This window comes from Ambystoma mexicanum, chromosome 5q (genome assembly GCF_040938575.1).
Source record: "Ambystoma mexicanum isolate Mex_15411 chromosome 5q, UKY_AmexF1_1, whole genome shotgun sequence".
NCBI lineage: Eukaryota > Metazoa > Chordata > Amphibia > Caudata > Ambystomatidae > Ambystoma > Ambystoma mexicanum.
Window position 1 is genome coordinate 1,293,528,964 of NC_090933.1, and position 20,653 is coordinate 1,293,549,616.

The 20,653-nt window shown below is 49.5% G+C and overlaps 1 protein-coding gene across 2 annotated transcripts in view; it reads right to left on the reverse strand.

Moving 5' to 3' along the window:
- The window catches only part of MROH1 (maestro heat like repeat family member 1), a 2,813,132-nt gene that overhangs the window by 554,142 nt on the left and 2,238,337 nt on the right, over positions 1-20,653 (reverse strand). For both annotated transcript variants that reach the window (XM_069621886.1, XM_069621885.1), the window contains one exon: positions 13,025-13,224. In XM_069621886.1, the coding sequence (XP_069477987.1) occupies positions 13,025-13,224 (200 nt within the window). The remainder of the gene's footprint in view (positions 1-13,024; positions 13,225-20,653) is intronic.

Consider the following 20,653-nt stretch of genomic DNA (forward strand, 5'->3'; position numbering starts at 1 on the left):
AGAGAAAAGCAGAGTATAATATGAAACAGATCCCAACCCTTTTCTTAAGAACAAAACAAGAGAGGGAGGCAAGTAAAACCGTGAAGTTAAAGTTCAGAAGGTCGGATCCACTTTAAGAGGATCAGAACGAAATGTGTCCAAGGTCACACGGTTGAAGTGCACAAGAGTCTTGCAGATGTTCAAAAAAGAGTTGGACCAAAAGAAAGGGACCCGTTAGACGGTCAAGGCGGCCAACCCAGTCCAGAAGGTTAAGGGATTATTATTACCTTGTAGCAATCTTTAGAAAGGGAGGCCTGGCGGACACAGTACCTTAAAGTGTTGAGAATACTCCAGCGGGGGCAGTTGTTCCTGGCAGCGGATGCAAGTCGGTGCTTCGTCCGGGGGAAGAGAGGATCTCGTCAGGGAGGAAGACAGGAGTCCGTTGCACTGCCAGGAAAGAAACCAGCCGCGGAGTTCTCAGGTAAAAGGAGCGGTCCTTTTATTCGCGGTCCAGTGGTAAGTGGCTATCCGGTTGCCGGGGTGCTTGGCACGGGCAATTCGACCACAAGACGGCCTGGGATGCGAAAAGAAGAAGGTAAACTGGTTGTGCCCACCAGTCAGGGGAAGAAGCCTCTCCAGTCGGGAGATCTTCTCTGTCGTCGGGAAGTGGTGAGTCGGTTCCGCAGGGCTCCACCGGTGGTGTCGTCGTGGTAGGTCGGCTCAGCTTCTCCCTCGTCGGATTCTCAGGTCCTGTGGCGACTTCTGAAGTTCCAGTCCCCAAAGCCCTGCTTTTATGCAGCACACCCCCATTCACTCAGCCTAGCTGTCAATCAAACATGCTAAGTGGTGTGCCGGCCGGCTCACCACTTGGGCCAATCACACAAGAGTGCGACTTGAGTTACCAAGGTAACTCAGTCCAGGGTGCCTAAACCCCCTCCTCCACCCCCTGTGGTACCCAGACAGAGTGGCACCACTTTTGGAGGCTTCTGTGGATAAGCCCACCAAAAAGTGGAACAAAGGGATCGACTTGGGTTGGAGTCACAGAAGAGAACACAAACGCCATTTTAGAATCGAGTCCTGGCAAAAAATACCAACCGGCGAATTAATATTCATTAAATAAACCAGCGGTATGTTCGAGGCTATGAGAATTAAATAATTAAAGTTGGTAGCCTCGAACAATGGGAAAATCCCATAGGGATATATTCTCGGTCGAATATAAAAAGTAGTTTCCACTGCCACCAGCCAAAACTCGATCAGGGGGGACGGAGACGTGCCCTCTCGACTAACAGACCCCGGGGCAATCGAATTGCCCTGACCAGTACGTCCACAATATGATGGTTTGTACCGGTTTCAGTTAATAATTTGGGACTAGTAAAGCCAATGGTGACTTTACATGCCCTGGGAGACGGTAGTCAGTCCCAGGGTATGGAGTCTATGGTGACACCCCTCTGTCACTGCACGGAGGGTGCTGTGTGACACACATAGTAAAAACACATGAGACCCTATGGGGTAAAGGACCCCATAGCCCATAAAACACATTAACAGTCAAAGGAACACCATAAATCATGTCCAAGAGTGGGAGAAAAAAACAAACTCCAGAAATCCAGCAAAGCTGCTGGGGGACTCACTAGGTTAGGAAAATCAGCCTAAAGAGAGAATTCTCCCTAACAAATGGCATGGTCCGAGGCCACTTCCCCTTCTTGGAACAGCGCCAGAGCTTCCACTGTTTTATCGCGAGGTAAGAAATCCAGAATAGGGCCCAGTTTATACCATAGTTCCCGATCACAGCAGGACCAAATGGCCAGGGCGTTAGCAGTGTAGATGATCCTTTTCCCCATAGCGTCCAGCTTTTTCCCCTCCTCGTCCGGGGGCACCGTATACAAAGACATCAGGTTTGCAGATCGTTTTCTAGACACGGCTGAGACTATACAGTCAGGTGAAAGTTGTGAACTCAGGGACTTGGAGGCCAAGTAAAGAACTCTGTATTTCTTCTCAAGCCGGTCCCGCTTGAGTAGAGCAATGCTGGTATTCATTAGGGCCAGGTCCTCATCCCAGATTTCGTCCAGCAAGGGGACAGACATAATGGTCTTCCATCTGGACTCACGACGTTGGAAAAGGAAACTTTCCTTTTCGTCTCCTCCGGCACCAGTTGGAAATGTTCTGAGGCCCTGGATATCATTGCCTAGAAGGAGCCGACCTCATCTGTCAGAGAGGCCCTGTACGGTGCATCCACACCCACTGGTTCCCCGTCAACCGGCACGTACTAATCGGCTTCGTCAGTGTCTTCGGCGTAGCCACTGTATCCGTGTGCATGGCAGGATCCCCAGTCGGGGTCGAATCTTGACGTGGAGGCGGTTGATGCCTTGGACCAGCAGAGTCCTTTGCCCTGCGCTTGCGCCGGGAAGGGCTACCGGGAAGCGGTCTTGGGGGACTCCCAGTGTGGGCGGCACTCTCTGTTGAATTTCTGATAGAAGCATGTGTAGCGTAGTCAGAATGTCCAACAACATGTCCCTGGGCGGAGGCGTGGAAGGTATGACAGGTGGAGGCTTCGGACTAGTTCGCCTCTTCTGGCGAGGTGTAGGATCGGGCTTGCGACATGGTGACCCACCTACAGGCACGGACCTTTGTGGTCCGAATAATAGTCTTCGGGCAGATTGTCATCGCCCTCATCTGAGCTTTTATAAATCTGTACAGGTCTCATCAGGGCAGCCTGTGGTGCCGTACCCTTCTTAGTGCCTGTAGGAGATTTACCCTTTCCCCTCTCTGGCGACTTCTGGGGAGGTGTGGCTGTTGTCCCCCTTCCAGGGGTCCTTGCTGGAGTCGCAGCAGCCGCTTCACGCCATGCAGGCAGGGACACCCGCGGGGTGGCCGTTGCCATGACTGTGGACACCACCTTTGTGGCCAATCCCCCTTTTGAAGAAGTAGTGGCCGCTGTCTACGAGGTATTCGATGGGGTGGTTGCAGGAGCCTTCGTCGACATGGTCGTGATGACAAATTTGTTGTGGCTGGTTGAGCTGCCGATGGAGTCACAGAGGGGCCCACCTTTGGATCTCTCCATCGCCTTGTCTGCCAATGGTATGCAGAATGTTGACAGAGTCAAGGACTTTCTCCTAGAGGGAGCAACCTCACTGGTATGGTAGTGGTTGGTGATGGTGTCCTTGTCGTTCCCGATCTTGTACCCGCACCAGCCGCAAACCCAGAAGGATCAACAACGTGTAGCCTTGCCTTCTTTTGGACCCCGAGGGCAGGGCATCCTCAAAGGACCTCAACCTCTTTTCTGAGGGAGTTTGTTCGTGGGACAGACCGGTCCCGGCGGAAGCATGACCATGCCCGGAAGCAGAATCAGAGGCCTTGCCCAAATTGAGCCATGCTGCCAGCCTGCTGTAGAGGTCCTTCTTTGTCTTTTTTGAAAATTCACAACAGGCCTTGCATCCCTCATCATGGTCTGGGTGCAGGCAATACAGACGTTTATGGTGTCGATCTTCGACCTATACGTTCCTCAAACCATATTTCGTACAGAGTTTAAAGCTGCATCTATTCTCCTCGGTCATGGCGTAAAGACGCAAAGTAGGCCCAAGCCTGGGCCTTCTCAAAACTCAACGAAAGATTTGTGATGGATTGAAATGATATTTTATTTCTATCGTGCTTGTACAAAAGTGTTTCAGAGCACGACAAGGCAAGGGAGGGGAACAGGGGAGAACAAAACAACTATCTTGCTAGGCCCAGTGACATTGATAACGTGCAAGTGCATGGGAGAGGGGAAAAGTGCATGGAAGGGGGAGAAGTGGAAAGTGTGGAGCAAAGGAGAAACAGATAATAAATAAATACATAATAAAGGCAACAAACAGTGGTAGCGCAGCTAGCAAGTGGCAAGTGCTGTGTTTAAGGCAGCAGACAGGGTAGGTCTGATAAGTGCATGAAGAAAAAAGGGGGGGCTGTATGGGTACAGATACAGACCCCAGTGCAAGGAGTGGCCAGGAGGCAGTGCAGGGGGGTGGCAGGGTGAGCAGGTACCTGGGCCCGGAGGGAAGAGGGTGGCCAGGTGCACAGTGCCGAGAGAGAGCAGATCACCAGGAGAGAGGGGGGGGGGCAAGGCAGAAGCAAAGAGGAAGGTCTTGAGGTGCTTCTGGAACCGGAGATGTTTCCACTCAAGTTTTAGAGTGGCAGGGAGACTTTTCCAGAGGGCGGCTGCAGCCGAAGACAGAGATCTTCCCCCAGCTCGTTTCTTTGAAAAACAAACGACCCTGAGGGAGTTAGAGGTAGAAGGGCTCGAGAGGGGAGGTATTTATGGAGGGATAGTTGATGGGCATTTTGGACCCAGGCCCCAGAAAGCCTTGTGGACAATGCAGAGGGTTTTAAATGTAATCCTTGCATCCACTGGGATCTAGTGAAGGGATTTCAGAGCTGGAAAGATACAGTCCCAGGGCTTGAGGCCAAGGACAAATCTCGCAGTCCTGTTCTGGATTAGTTGTAAAGGGCGAAAAGAGGAGGCAGGTAGATCTAGAAAGAGGCTGTTACAGTAGTCCAACCTAGAGAGAACCAGAGCTTGGGCGACAGTGAGCTTCTGAGGGAAGGAGAGGAAAGGCAGAGTAGGAGGTTTGACTTTTTAGAGATGTCAGAGATGTGCGCGGAGAAGGAAAGTGGGGAATCAAAGATGACCTCGAGATTCTTAGCCTCACAAGTAGGGGTAGGAGTAGGGACATGTAGATCAGCGTCCTTCAAATCCAGGGAGCACATCCAGTCTCACATGTCCAGTGTTTCCGCAATAAGTGCTGGCGTAACCATCTTGAATTTTTGCATAGGGGGGCGGGGGGAGAGATTGAGGGTGGAAAAGTCCAACACAACTCTCAGGCCAGCCTGGTGGTTCTTCTATGTGCCGAAAATCCTGGAATAGCAGCCCAATCCTCGCTGGAAGGCTGGGACTTCTTCCACTACCTGGCTCTAGATGAGCGACTGGATCTCCGCCAGCAGAGTTGTTGTCCCAATCTGTGGGAGAGGAGGGGAGGAGGGAAGAGAGGAAGGTACCGGTAGGTGGTACCCCATGGAGACTACGGAGGATCTAGGGGGGTCCGAAAAAATTCTGGCACCAAAATTGCATGTGAAAGTCAAGCCTGCCCCCCAACTGGAGACACATGGACCAAAGGGGCGGGTCATGCCTTCTTTCCCTCTGAGACGGAGGAGGGGGATTGGAAGAAACCCTTGCCCCCCCCCCCCCTGCCCCCTTTTTGTTTGCTCCGGTGCTGATTTGGAGAACGGTCAGGTTGCCTGGACCTCTGTTCTTGGAAGCCCCGGACCCCGACAAACGCCCGCCCCTTGTCAGAGCGTTCCTGTGACTGGGTGTAGGCCTTGGGCATGGCCTTCGTAAGAATAAAGACTTCACGGTTTGCGAGCTGCTGTTCTTTTTATCTAATTCTTTATCCATGGTGGAGTGGAAGAGGTCACTACCCTCGAAGGGAAGGTCCAATAGGCGTTCCTGGACATCGGATTAAATTTAGTAGTTCGGAGCCAGGCCGTCCTTCTCATGTCCGTGGTAATGCAGATGGCCCGGCCAGAGGTATCGATGTGGGCCATGGAGGATTCCATGATGTCCTGCGCTACCAGCCTGGCTTCTCCTAGGCCCGCCTTGAAGCACGCTTGGTTCTGTAGAGCAGGTCCTGGGAGAAAATCCGCAATTTCCCACCAGAGCCTTTGGTTAACGGCTGCCAGCATGGCATCCGCGTTGGCTTGACGCAGGTGCAAGGAGGCTTTGGAGTACAGCTTTTTTCCGCACGCCTCCAAGATCGTCTCCTCCTTGTCTAGCAACATAGAGGACGAGGTGGCCGAGGACGACTGAGGCTTAGAATAGTGTGATGCTGCAGCGATCACAGAAGAGTGCGGATGAAGATGCACTGAAAGCAAGAGTGTATCCCCCTCCATCTGCCTATACTTGGCGTCTAGGTGCCGATTGACAGCCTGGGTCGAGTGCGGCTTGAGTCACCCCTTCTAGGCCAGGGCAACTATGTCTTTCTGCATCAGGGGTCCTCCTCCTCATCAGTGTCCACAAGCGTGCTATGAGGGTCCGGAACTGGTGGAGGACTGCTGGGTGCCGTGGGCTGTGGTGTGGAGACCGGAGACTGCTGCGGAGGCTGGTGTGGAACCGCCTGTACTGTGGAAAGCAGCAAAGCCGGAATCGGAGGAGCCGGCTGGGGCAGCAGTGGCTGCGCTGGGACCTGTGGGAGCATGTCCCTGATGGCATCCCAGAGGATGGCCCCTATCTGCGCATCAGCCCTAGGAACCTTTCGAAGAACCTGTCTTCGGAAGCTGTAGAGGTGTGGCAGGTGATATTGACAGAGTGGCAACGGCTGCTGGGGCCAGGGCACACTCTGCCTGTGGTGCAGGGGAAACCTGCCCTGCACTGCTGATGGATAAACTATAGGCCACGCACCTGGTTGACACCAGTCCCACCTTGTGACTCGTTCCTCCACCCGCTCTGAGAGAGGGGGGTATCGGGCGAGCATCCATCTTGTCTGGCGCTGTGGCCATTTTGTCGAGCTGCATGCCACGTGCCGAAGTCGTGGTGCCTGGCTCGCTGGAACCAGCTCCGTCTAAAACGCTTGGTGTTGGAACATAAGGCCTATGCCGCACCTCAGGCCGTGACCTGGAAGGCATATTGCCCTCGGCAGAGATGCCGGTAATGCTGCGTGAAGGCGCCCCCTCGGACATGATGCCGGCATCAGGGAGTAGCCCCTCGGGAGTAAGCCCGGTAAAAGAACCTTGCGGTCCCTCAGCACTGAAACCGGAAGGATCCAGAGACCCCTCGGCCGTGAGGACAGTAGCTGGACCAGCCTCGGTACGTGTGCCGGTTCTAGAACCCGAAAGGTTCCTACCGGTCGGGCGCTTCTTTGGGAAGGAGTCACCTTTATGGGGTGCAATGGTAAATAGAGGCCTCGCCTTCAGCCTCAAACGATGTTTGACAAAGTCCTTTAGGTCCTCCTGAGGTGGAACCTTCCCAGCCGTGGTCAGGGCAAAGGCAGCGGAGGCAAAGGGCATGGGGGTCGGATGTAGGGAAGAGCCCTTTGCTGGCTGGACACCTGCTGAAGTCGACATGCACCGGGGACAAGCATGGCGTCGGAGGACCAAGTACCCAATTGAAGAGAAAGAGACAAAGATAGAAGAATATCCAAGGAAGAGCGTGTGGTGTACATGCCCAAGGCCAAACCCAGGAGCACTGGTGAATTCAGCCCGTTCCCATCGATGCAGAAAAGGGGACTGGGGAGTGGTGCCGGTGGGCAGGGTCAGGAGAGCGCATGCTCCCAGGGCTTCCCCCCCATGATCCTCTAAATTTAAGGGGGAAGAAGATTTTTCTGGTGAAAAAGGTTCTGTCTCCCGTCCCTCACGAAGGACGCCCATACAGTATGGAGGAAAGGAGACGGGACATAAGAGTAAAAGCTGAGAAAAGTAGCCCGAGGAGACCCTTATTTTCCAAGGAGAAGACAAAACAATACAGAGAACATTTGTGGTTTTTACTACTGAACAGAAGCTCTAAAAAATGTTTTTTAAAAGAATGTGAACTACATCATTATATGTGGAGATTGAAATCAAGTGATCCAAGTGTTGGGCCAGGCAGAAGCCAACAACAAATGGCATTGCTATAGCCTCCTTCTTTGTTTCCTGTTTTTCTTAAGTGGTAGGACCAGTTATTTATTAGGATTCAGACTTCTTTTTGGGCTTTACGGGCACCATTAGTTTTATTTTATTAGGTAGGTAGGGAACTTCCCTCATAGCGGTAGGGCCAACTAGGCATTTTTCTTTAATTTAAATAAACACTCTTGAATCATGACCCGCTGTAGTCCGAGTCCGTCTTCTAATTCACCGCGGCACCCGTTCTACAATTTTGACTGTAGCTGCTGATCTTCTCCAGTAAGAGGGGTTCCGGAGGCAAGGGTTTGTTGCCCAGAAGCTGATCTGGTGGGTTAACAACAAAAGGGATGCAGAATCCCTGGTGAATGACCTGTAAGGCCCAGGCATCGGAAGCGGCAAGCATCCATTCCTTACTAAACTCTGATACCCTGCCTCTGACAGTGGCACAATGGTGGAAGTCCCATTCACAGAGGCTTTTGCACCAGGGGCTACAGAGGGCACTGTGGAGGTGCCCCTACCTCTGTCGGGGCAGCACTGCCATCGTCTGATTGACTGGCCCTGACCTCTCCCTCTCTGGGCATAGGTTGCAAAGGAGAGCAAACTCCCTGCCTCCGCCTACAGGTTTTGTTGGCTGCTGTAGGACTGCAAGACAGAAGAAACTTTCAGATTGCCTTTAAGGCCTGGAATTTGTCCAAGGACCCATCAACTTAGTGCCTAAAAGGTTCCTGCCATTAATGAGCATGTGCAGAGGTTTCTCTTGAAATTCTTGCACAAAACCGTACATTTTGAGCAAAGACAATCTCTGCAAGACCGTGGTGGTGGCCATGGTCCTCGCCACACAGACTGTGGTACTCAGACCCGACTGCAGCATCTGTCAGGAGGCTTCCTTGCCATCTCTAACTAGAGCCTTCAAGCCATCGCGCATCTCGCCATCAGGGATGTGTTTGGCAGCTTCCGATGTGACGGACCATAGCCTGAAAGAGAACTTGGCCACGGCACAGGAGACATTCATACAACTGAGACCCAGGCTAAAAAAGCCAAACATTTTCCTTACCCATGGATCTAGTCTGTTGCTCTTCCTGTCAGGGGGCAAGGATGGAAAGGACGTTATCTTTAGGTTTGTGCCTTGAAACACTTGTGTACAGGCATGTTATTAATGACATATCAGGTTTGCCGTATCAGCCTGTACCACCAAACTCTGGTGGTGCGTGAGCTGAGAGAAACATAGGGTCTGGTCACGGATAACAGCGAGTACTGAGACCGGCTCCCTGAGTTCAAGAACTGGTTCCTCTACTGCCTGATTGAACTGCAATAGAGTCTCTTTCGTTGGACCCTTGTCCAAAATGTCCGTCAACTAGTACTGCACCTTGGGGCATGAAGGAGCAGACAACCCTGTGCACAGAACAACGTGGCACTGACGTCCCTGTCAAATCACCTAGATCGCATTGCAACATATTGCCTGCCCTTATCCTGCCCCCAATGTAGGATAAGCTTGGCTGAGACTCTCACTAAAGATACCAACCACCGCTCCAACATGGCGGCCGCAACTCCAATGATGGAGGCATCGGATGCGGTTCTGTGCGTTTCCCCACCTCCTCCTGCAGCTCATAGGATGCTCGCTGTACATATGCATCCGCTTCCTGAGATCTGGCAGGCGACATAAAGCCTCACATATGTTTCCCTGTCTGCTCCTGTCTGGCAATGGCCGCAGGCATGCCAGCCTGCATCTGCCCATCTGACTTTGCCTCTACTTCGTTGATGTACAATTTGCATCATGAAGTACCGAACCTGCCTGCATTACTCTTTGAGCTTTGCCCAGTCTAGGGAATTGCTAGGTAAGGTCACCAATGCCCCATGCATGTTTTCCATCTTCATGACAGTTCTCCTACGTTCCTTGTAGGCCTTTCCTGCAACAAAATACGTTATAAGGACTCTTACAGCTGGTGTAGCCCTTACCACCTCTAAGAGCGATTGTACCAGTCAATGACAATGCTTATCCCTGTTCCCATTTATATTTCCCTTACTCTGTACTCTGTAACCTCCCACCTCTGCCCTCCCCTCCTTTCGCTCATGTAGCGCCAGGATGCCCACAGGTTTGGTGTGCTCTACAAATTCAAAAATAAATAAATATCATTCCTGAAACATAAATGTACCTATAGGACCCATTCTTAGAGCTTGTATCCAAGTTCCTTGCCCAACTTCCTTAGACTCAGCTAATTCTCCCACTCCCTACCTAACTGGCATTCTACCTCATAATGTATAACCTTACATTGTAATGTTAATGTTGTGTAGCCACGTAATTCACAACATGCCTGTAACTGTAACTAGTGCCTAGATGCCTCAGGGATTTGTGCGCTGCTATAAATGCAAAAATAAATAAATAAACCCCAAGGTGTTGACCATCTTGGCTATCAAGTGCTTGCCTGGGGTTGGAGCTGGGAGCACGTCAACCTCTGGAGAAGTGTCCAGGACACTTGCCTCTTGCAAATCGGCTGCAAGATCTACCCGGTCCGTATAAAACTCTTCCAGGAAGTCTCTGACCTCCCTTTGATGGAGAGGATCCAATATGAAAGGGATAGGGTCCCCCTCCTCATAACAGTCCTCCAATTGTGACATGTAGGAACCTCAGGGGAGCAGGGCCAATTCCCTTGCAGTTCCAGTGCCATCATCAATGGCAGTGCTGTGTGCGGGTGCACCAATGTCAGAGGACCAACGTCAGAAGACAGAATGGTGTGACCTTTCGACTGGCTCTTGTTGTGTATACTCTCAGAGTCCCTGCCGACTCATCTGAGTGCGGTGGGTTCCAATGGCCGCCACCGTCTGGCCTGGAGGCACTGGTGCCTTTAAGAAGATGCCCAGCATCTTTTGCATGAAGGCCTCCCAATCATCTCTAGTAGAGGATTGAGTTGGAAAAGGTACCCATAGAGCTCAATCCTTCGGGGCTTCCTTGGAGTGACGTATCCTCTTCTTTGAACACTAAGATGTATTGTGCCTTGAAGAACAATGTGAAAATCTGCTTTTTTTGCAATGCTTCTTTTTGTTGTCCTTTCGGATAAGAGACCATTACTCAGTGCCGCAGTCCGACCCTACCGACCTCAACTGGGTTAGTTTCTCACTCATCTCCTTGTGGGGCAGGTGAAAATCTTCGCCTCACATTCTCATCAAAGTGCCTTCGGGTACATCGATTGGCACGACACACAGTCCTGCATGTTGTGGCCTTCACCGGGACAGTAAAAACAGATGCAGTGCGGGACCGAAGTGGACATTTGGCGTTGGTGGATGGCTTGAATCCCGAGGGCATTGCTGGATTCAGCATGTTGTCGAATAAGAAGCAGAAGTACAGTATTTGAAAAGAATTGTGTTCTTAAAGTGAGCAGAGTGCACACAAAAAAAGGACCTAAGGTCACAAGGCACAGTGCCTCTATGTATTAGCCACAACGTCATCTCTGCTGCAGGGCGCATGGATACGTTGGGTGAAGTAGATGTTGCGCTGCAATCCCTGGCAGCAATGTCCAGGCAATGTCCACTGTAGAAATTGAAGCCAGCTTTTCCATCGCCTGCAAAACTCGGGCCTTTATTGCTAAGTTGAAGGGCAGTAATGCCTCTCTCTGAGGACCCCCTTTCAAGATGTTCGTCATTTTAAACTGAACCTTAGGCCTGGTGGACGTTGAGAATCACAGAGGTACCACTGTCTTTGCCAACATCTTCTGAAAAGAAGCATGAGGTTTTCCAAGAGTCGCACCAGAAGGATATCCCGCTCTGCTGGCCTCCTGCATATTTGTGGCCAGTACTAGCAAATCTTAACCATCACTGTAGAATTCTTTGTGGAATTCTTTTGACCCCCTGGTTTAATGAGGTTCCATCGCAAATGGGATAGGAACATCCTTTCCATTGAAGATGGTGAATATTTTCATCATAATCTGCGCATTAGAATCATGGCATACTCCTGGAGAATGGTGATTCCTGAATCCTCTGGGCATTCCAGAGCACCTTAAGAAACCTCCCTTGTCCCTAGTTACTGAGGTAGGAGCAGAACCCTCACAGTACTAAAGGCCCTGCTTCTTGGACTCTTGCTTGCCTGTGTGGTGCCTCCTCTTTAGAGACAAGAAATATAGTAATAGAGAGTCAGGTCTGCTATGCTTGGAGTTGTATTTTCGCTTGTGGTTACCTTACTACTTGACTGTAGTTGAAGCCGGGGATGATGATGCTTTTACTGGCAGAACCAAAGGGATCTTGTATGATGCTCTGGCAATGAAGCACCAGGTTTGGGGATTGGTTCAGAGCCTTATGCGCTGCAGGGCTGGCCCAATCTGTGCAGTGTGGAGCAGAGGTCGCTGTGACCCTCTTCGGTAGCATAGTAAACTTGCCTAGGTGAAAAAGGGGTTTCAGCATTGAAAGATTGGTGGTGGCTGAAACCCTGCACAATGGCAGGCCTAGGAGTAAATGGCGCACTAGAAGGCTCAGAACTGAAAGTCCCTTGATAATCCCCAAGAAGCTTATCAACTGGGGAAGTAATTTCCTGTCTGGCATTGCCTGAACAAACTTCTACATGCACCAAGTTCAATACCAACACACTTTTACCCAAGTGTGATAGTTGGTGGTTCAGGAAAAACTCCACAGTCTTTGGCATTCAACACCTTCTCTCAGCACCCATGTGCTGAAGGTAGAACTTGAGAGAACGTGGTGAAACTGTGGTAGACACAAGGAGGACTGCAGTGGTTGCAGGTTCCTCAGACATGTGACACAGTCTATGCATCAGCTGCTGAGGAGCATGTCCACCCTGTAGGTCCCTTAAATACTAGGATATATGTCAACTAACTCCTGGTGATCTGAAGGATAATATGAAAAAGTTGCAATAACATTTTCTTTGACAAAAAGCCACCTATATAAGATTACATTTCTTTTTGATAAAAGCAGTTCAAGAAGAACACATTTGAACACTACTGAAAATGGCACAAAGGTGACAGAAAAATTTAAAAAAATAACACCTAGAAAAATGCTGGATGTGGGAGCAGTTCACCAACTCACTCGTAATGTGGAAAACAAGATGTTGACTCCTGAATTGCAAAACACGGTTATAGAGGGGAGTGTAGGTACCAGGTTGCATAATAGAACATTCTATCACGGCTTTGTGCGTCATCTTAACATGAGCTGGAAGAGCCAACTGAGTAAACAGAACATCCCTGTGGCAAAATCGAATCTGAAAAAAAGATTACAACAGAGCTCCTGAACTGCTAGAGATTACGAACACTTAATGTCTTTGTTTTCACTAGAGATATGGTAATAAAAGTGATAATGTGCACTACAGTTCACAGGAACAAGTCAAATCACAGACAAATACCACAAACAATAGAAAGCATTTCAGATCGATGAGAGCATTATAAACAATGTCATGCTAGCCAAGGGGAAAGCAAAATGACTATACCTGCAAGGATCGAGGTTTCTTGGTATAGGGCAGGGGCTGGCTGTCCTTTTCTCCTTGGGGTTGTTGAGGTGTCTGGGTAGCTGGACCCCAATGGTGCAACTAACACGCAGTAGGAGATTTACAAAGAGCTGCTGGTAAAGACTGAGTACTGCAGGGCTAGATTCTGGCACAGACAGAATTTCATGCAGGGCACATGTTGCCTTTAGAACAAGAGAAGAAAAGTACAATAAGAAGGTAGAATGCATTTCATAGTGTACCACTTTTTGGAACAGTCTACATCTCAATGACCTGTTAAATAAAATGAGGATTGTATCCATTAGAAATCATTAGCATTATCTCTGTTCTAGAAACAACCATCACAAATAACACTCATGATAGAGAACAAACAGCCGGCGAAACAGAATGGAAACGCACATTGCTTCCCTACTTTGAGAAATGTCAATGCTCTCTGCATATAAAACACCACTCACCCTAAAACTTGACACTAGCAGCACAATGGTCGTAGGACTTGGATATCTAGAGAACCATATAGAGAACCTTGGCTGGGGTACTCTGTGCCTCTGCCCCCAACCATATAAAATGGCAGTAGTACAGATACCCCACTCCAGTCTTTAAATTAAGACTGGACACATTCAATCGTTTTGGTTGAGGTATGGGCATTCCTCCTAGATTAGGGATAGTGAGGTATTTTCCAACCACCATTTTTGTCCACGTCTCATTCAAGGCTCCTCACAAAGCATATTTCAAAATGATCGACCAGGTATCATACAATATCAAGAATAGGGAAATCAAATTTAAAATAATCCAACGGGCCTACTACACACCATCTAAACTGTATTCAATGCATTTATCGAAGACTCTACAATGTTGGAAAAACTGTAGCCATACAAAAATGATGGAACACATGATTTGGACTTACGCCAAAATACAATATTTTTGCAGAGCTGTCTTGTCTGCTATACGTAAAATCCAAGATACAATTGTGATTATCCTTTCCGAATTGAAATGCCAAAGGTGAATATAGATGTGTGGCATGAAGGCATACCTGAAAGAACAAATTACTTAGCTTTGGTAATGTTCTTTCTGATGGATGTTCCTGCCACGGATTCTTCATCTTAGATATATTCTCGGAAACTTTGACAGCGGGAGCACCGTGTGGCTCAAGTGTCCAGGATTCTCAGTGCCGTTGTCATAGAGTCTGGATGTGACGTCATTACAAATAGCCTTCACCTGCTTTGTGACCTCAGTTACTCGTTTTTTCCCCGTGCTCAGCCATGTTGGAGATTTCAAATTTTATGAAGGTGTCTTATAGCCTTGAAGGAGAGCGCAACAGGAGGGAGCTCCCTTCAGGATGGTAGGTTAGGAGGGTGATTAGGTGTGGGAGGAACACACATCAGAAAGCAAAGTAATTTGTTCTTCTAAAGGATTGAGTCCTCCCACAGATTCCTCATTTCAGATAGACTTTCATAGCAGTGGTCTGATGCGGGAGGAGCAAATCCCTTTGGAGTCAACTATGTGTTGCGGAATGACAAATATCCTTAATTGGGACTCCTGTCTGGAGTGCTGATGTAGAAGCCACATCCCTGGTTGAATGTGCTCAAAGGGGTTTGGGGATATTTTCCACTGCTGTGGAATAGCATTCAGAGATGTGCAACATAATTCAACTTGCCAGCATAGCCCACAGAGAGATGATCTTGAAGCCTAAAAGGGCTAGTCCTGGAAATATAAAAAGTCAACGGCCTTCTCAGATCTAATATATGTAGCCTTTCCTCTTCCTTAGAAGGATGAGCTGGCGGGTAAGAAGCCGGTAAGCAAATTGTTTGTGTCAAGTGAAACTCAGAAATCACTTTAGGCAGAAAAGAAGAGTGCACCCTGAGCGTCACTTTCCCTTTTGTAAAAGTCGTGAAAGGTGGTTTGCAAGACAAGCTGCGGCTCGCTGACTTTGCATGCTGCTGATCTAGCTACCCCGTAAGGCAGTTTTCCATGTGAGGAGCATAAAGGCACAAGAGTACATCAGCTCAGGGTGATGCCATTAGGAATGTTAATACTAAAATTGAAGTCCCACACTGGTGCCAAACAGAGCTTGTCAGTTCTTTTAGGAATTGAAAAACAAATGTGATCGTGAAGAACAACCCTTGTTCGGGCATACCCTTAAAGATGGAAAGCCCGCGGGGAAAGGGCGCGGGGTGTTTGCGTCCCGCAGGGGGACTTTGTCTGGCCCAGGAGGGCCTTCGTACTTTGGCCACGCCCCCCCCACTTTAAACGCACGGACATTCAAGCCCGCCGGGTGAAGCCCGCGGGGAAAGGGAGCGGGGTGTTTGCGTCCCGCAGGGGTGTTCGCGGACCGCTGAGGGGAGGCGTTGCACTCCTTGTTTTCTTGCTGAGATATCACTCCAACACTGAACAGAGGGAGGTTGGAGTTTGAAGCCGCTGCTCACCGTCGCACACCGTATGGAAGCTGCTGCCGTCTGCTGTCTGTAAAGGAGGTAACCTAGGTGTCAATCCCTTACTGGCGCCTTTTTTGCCCTATTTCTGAATCAATTCTCTGGGCTCTTATGCCGGATCACCTTGCTCAAGCCACTGGGGGGACCCCAACCCTTGCACCCCTTGTGTTTTTTGGCCCTGAGCTCGGCCCGGGCCCCCCTCCCGGCGCCAAGAGGAAATTCAGACAGCTAAAGAGGTCTCGGATAGCGGGTCCCTTAGCTGCCTCGATAACACATTGCGCACCAGGAACCACCCATGAGGCCACAGCACCCGCAATTCTTGGGGATACCCACTTCCTGCTCAATGAGATCCGTCATCTTCTGGATAGTCCAAGGGTAGAGCCCTTCCCCTTACCTGTACGGAATCAGGTTGTTTTACCCTCTGGGCCCCGGCTGGACTCTCCTATTTCATCTGTTTTGGTTGCGGGGGACAGACTGACACTAACTGCCCAAACTGCCCAACGGGGCAATTCCTCCTCAAGCTCCCACAATAGCTCCCACAATAGTTCGTGGAGCGATATACTTTCATCTACTAGTTCAGGGGGTAGCTCCCCCCTTGGTGTGTCCCCTTCTCGGCCGGTCGAGGTCACCATCCAAAACAATACATTCGCTGAGAGCAACCATGAGCCCAAATTGACCTCTGACCAACCCACCGAGGAAGCGCCCTTGCATAGGGGGTGTGGGTGTACCCAAGTACTGGCGGAACTGGCCATCATCAAGGATCTGTTATACACTTTGCTAGAGGCTCAAAAGAAGGGAGATGGAACTGTTCAAGTGGAGGAGCCCAGGATCAACACCCCAGCTGACTAAGGGCACACGCCCCCACCCCTGGAATGTCCCCCAGTTTGTCTTCCTGTAGAGGTCCCTTTGGTTTTGTCCACCCCCAACGGGACTGCCATTGACCTAATACAGGCACAGGTCTCTGCCCCCATGGTCTCCGAATGTATCGAACCCAAAGCCCAGGGTCCAAGGAAATCGGGGGCTCAACTAAAGTTGCTGGAATCAGGTAGTCCCAATCATACAATAGTCTTTCTTCAGGGGGTGCCCAAACTGGCAGCAGACAAGCCAGAGCCAAGGGACGCTTTACTTAACAAATGCCTGTTCTGGCTAAATACCACTGGAGGCTGCCCGTTTGTACGTAGAGAGGCTTTGGCGGGATGCAGCAGAATTACCAGCATGGGCAAAAACTCCCTGGACAGCATTGAATTGACTTTTTGGGACCATCGTATAGCATACAGGGTTTGGGGAGGTTGTGGTCGGGCTGGCAAGTTATCGAAGAGTGGGATTTCAATCAGTATGCCCCCTTTCCTCAGCCCTGTCACCCCTGTTAGATCTGCCATAGTAAAGACTGGGGTCTTCCCTAGTAACAGCTTCCTTTCAGGTGCTAATTTGACTGTCCTAGGCCCGAGGCACCATGGGTGTTGGAGGAGGCATGGGGATGGTGGGTCCTGATTTTGGCCCTAAAGACCTGCTTATGGTCTCCATTGGAGGGGGTGGATTGCTCGTACTGCCCTGTTGTTTTCTCTGTGGCTGATTTTATGCAACGCTGTATCAGAACTGCATTTTTATTTTTAGTAATGTTTTTGTAGGATGTACTTTGATGGTCATTTTTTTGGCCGAATAAAGTTGTTTGACCTTGGAAAGCACCGTCAGATAGCCCTTGAATTCACAATCTGCATACACTGACTGGAAAGCTGCAAGAGGGACGCCAAGACCTTTGAGGTGTCATACAGAAAAGGATCAATGTTACTGGCTCTGCAGCAGCTGCAAAATCTCTTCTAGTGGCAGCGATCAAGCCTTTGTTGCCTGTCATTGGCCGAGAAACACCTCCATTACATCTTCCGGAAGGCCCCTTCTCTATACCTCAGCCTTTCAGAAGGAAGGTGTGCAGGTTGAGTATGCTCACGTTCGGGTAGAGAACCGGGCCTCTCTATTGGGATATTAGGTCTGCTCTCTGGGAAAGGCGTAGTGGAGGACAGATAGTCATGTCCAGACGGTCCAAGTACCCTGTGCTCTGGGGCCCAATGCGTAGCAATCAGGATCATGGTAACTGCATACTCCTACAACTTCTTGATCACTTGAGGAATTCCATCAATTGGTGGAAACATGTACAGGAATGGAAATTTAAGAGTTCACCATGAATGTGTCCCTCAGAGCTCCTCTTGGGGGAAACTCTGGAGCAGACGAGTTTGCACATTTTGTTGTGGCTGATGTAAACAGGTCTATCTGAGAGGTTCCCCAGAGGGAGAAGATTGCCAGAAGGACATCCTGGCACAGCTCCCATTCGTGGTAGACCAAGTCCTGAAGCAAAGCTTCCATGGTTGTATTACCCATCCCGGCCATATGAACTACCAACGTGGAGATGTCACTCTACAACACCCGGAAACAGAGCTGCATAGCCATACAAAGGGGAAGCAACCTCATACCACCTCTTTTGTTGCATGATGTAGTGCAGAGTTTACTTTCGTTTCCGCCAGGGACAACAGACCGCTCACCGTCAGCTCATCCAGGTGAACACCCCAGCCTTTGAGCAAGGCGTCCGAAACTAAGGTCGCTTTTGGCCATGGTTGCCAAAAAGGTTCTCCCACAATCTATTTTTCACTGCAAGTCCACCACAGAAAATCCTGTAAGACTCTCAGATTGTGAGATTTGTATGAAGTCAGTCATGATGCTCGAGAACTCTGACCATTGAGATTTGAGGTCCCACAGAGTGACATTCTCAATTGAGCCTAATGCACTAGGAGGATGCAGGATGCCACGAGACCCAGCAATCGCACAAAGTCACAGGCTGGCAGGTATTGCGCATTTTGAAATCTGGCAACCATCTGTTGGCTCTGCAGAGCCCTGCCCTCGGGAGGAAAAGCCTTGCCTGAGAGAGAGTTCAGAATTGCTCCGATAAACCCAAGCGGTTTGGAAGGAAATTGCAGATGACAAACCTCAAGTACTTTAAAAAAACAAAAAAATACTTACTTCACTCCAATTTAACAAGAAAAGTACACACCAGATGTCCTCAAGTACTTTCTGCACTTTGGATGGATCGGCACAGGAAAGTAAGCATCCTAGAGTTCGAGTGACACCAAACAATCCTCGAGCTCCAGGTGCTGGAGGATCTGTGAGTGTTACAATCTTGAACTTTTCCTGAGGAGCTTTCAAGCATCTCAGGTCCAGGATGTATTGCAGACCTTCTTTTGTACCAGAAAGTAAAGGGAGAACCACCTTTGTTCATTTCCGCTTGTGGTACCAGTTCTATGGCTCCCTTCTGCATCAGAAAGGTAATCTCCTGCTGAAGCAGTGGGCCCAGAACAAAGGGAGGCTTGATGCAGGGGTAGGGGATTATGCAATGCAGAGAATGCCGCAGAAAAAGCAAGTTACTCACCGTAGTGACTAAATTACTCCTAGTCCATAGTCCCCTTTCCTCCATACTTGTGGACATTCCGTCCTTTGGAACGGGTGCGGAGCACTTTTTGAAGCATCAAAAAAATGTATTGTCCTGCTTTTATTTTTACGCGGGGCCAGCGTGTGTGGTTTTAGACCTGCCTTCCCAAGTCACACCCAGCGCATCACCCTTCAGTCATTTTCTATCGCCAAAGTCGGAAGACATGTTTGCAATAAGAGGGAACTTTTAGAGGGGAAGGCGGGCGTATGGAGGAAATGGGACTATGGACTAGGAGTATGTTAGTCACTACGGTGAGTAACTTTGTTTTACTCCTACATCCCATCCCCTTTCCTCCATACTTGTGGGAGATTCGCAAGCACTGATCCTAAAACTGGATGGATGGAAAAAACTCCTTACAGAAAAGGGTTCTTCAGCACAGCCTGACCCAACTGAGTGTTCGTTTGTGAACTAAGGTCGGGCCAGTAGTGTTTACAAAAAACTGAGGGAGAGGCCTATGTGGCCGCCGTAGCAATGGTTTCACAAGGAACATAATTTTGAAAAGCTACGGACACAGCTTTGCTCCACACCAAGTGTGCAAGTATGCCTTTGGGGCTTTGAAGACCCTGAACAGAGTGAACTTCTGAAATGCAGGAGGTTATCCAGCAGGAAACAGAGGCTTTAGATGCCTGCGCTCCTTTTGGATTTCCAAATGTAATTAACAGATGAGAACAGGCTCTGAAGTCGTTGGTTCTTTTGAAATTAAAATTGAGAGCCCTTCTAACATCCATGTTGTGATGCCGGATCCAGAAAAAAAAACACTGGTAAGGAGATAAGGTTGATTAATGTGAAATTCTGACACTTTCAGAAGAAAGGAGAGGGTGTGCAGAGCACCGCGCCTTTGTCCTTACGGAAAGTCAGAAAAGGCTCCTCAATGGAAAGCCTGCAGCTCCCCTATCCTTGTGGCTGACATAATGGCAACCAGAAAAGCCACCTTCTGGGTGAGGATTTTTAACTCCAACGTTACCAAAGGTTCGGCCAAAGCACATGGAGCACCACATTGAGGTCCCATTTAGGGTGCAGTGGTTTGACAGGCAGAAAGAGATGAAGAAGATCAGCAAAAATATCACTGATTCATGAGCGTGAATGAACACACATCCATGTTAAGGTAAGCACCAACAGCGGATAAGTATGTTCAATATGAGTGGATATGAATGCTTGTAGCCGCAAGGTCCTAAATAAGCAAAATGACACAATGTATAGATGCCTGATGAGGATCAAGCTGCGATTCTAGGCACCAGTGACAGAAACTGAGCCATTTGCTCCTGGACCTAGCTCGCGATGGAAGACTTGCACGCAGCCTGGATGGTGCGCATGTTGTCCTCCGAGAGATTAAACTGTGCTAGGGACCTGATCTCAGGAGCCATACTGCCAAGCTGAAGGATTGTGGGGAGGGATGCCACCCAATTGTTCTTGTGCAAAAGATTGTGCATCTCTGGCTAGTTTATCGGAGCATATACTGATCGATGTTGTAGCTCCGAGAACCAGAACCTGGCTAGCTGCCAAGGAGCTATGAAGATTGGAGTGCAGCTGTGCGTTCTCCCCAACTTTAGCAGTGCTGGTGGATCAAGGGAAGAGGAGGGAAGGCAAATGCCAGCATCCTGTCCTACGAAATCTCCAGCGCATCCCCAAGGAACCCAGACCCAGGCTTTCCCTGCAGGCATACTGTGGAGGTTTCCTGTTTGAAGTGTTGCGAACAAGTCTACAGTTGAA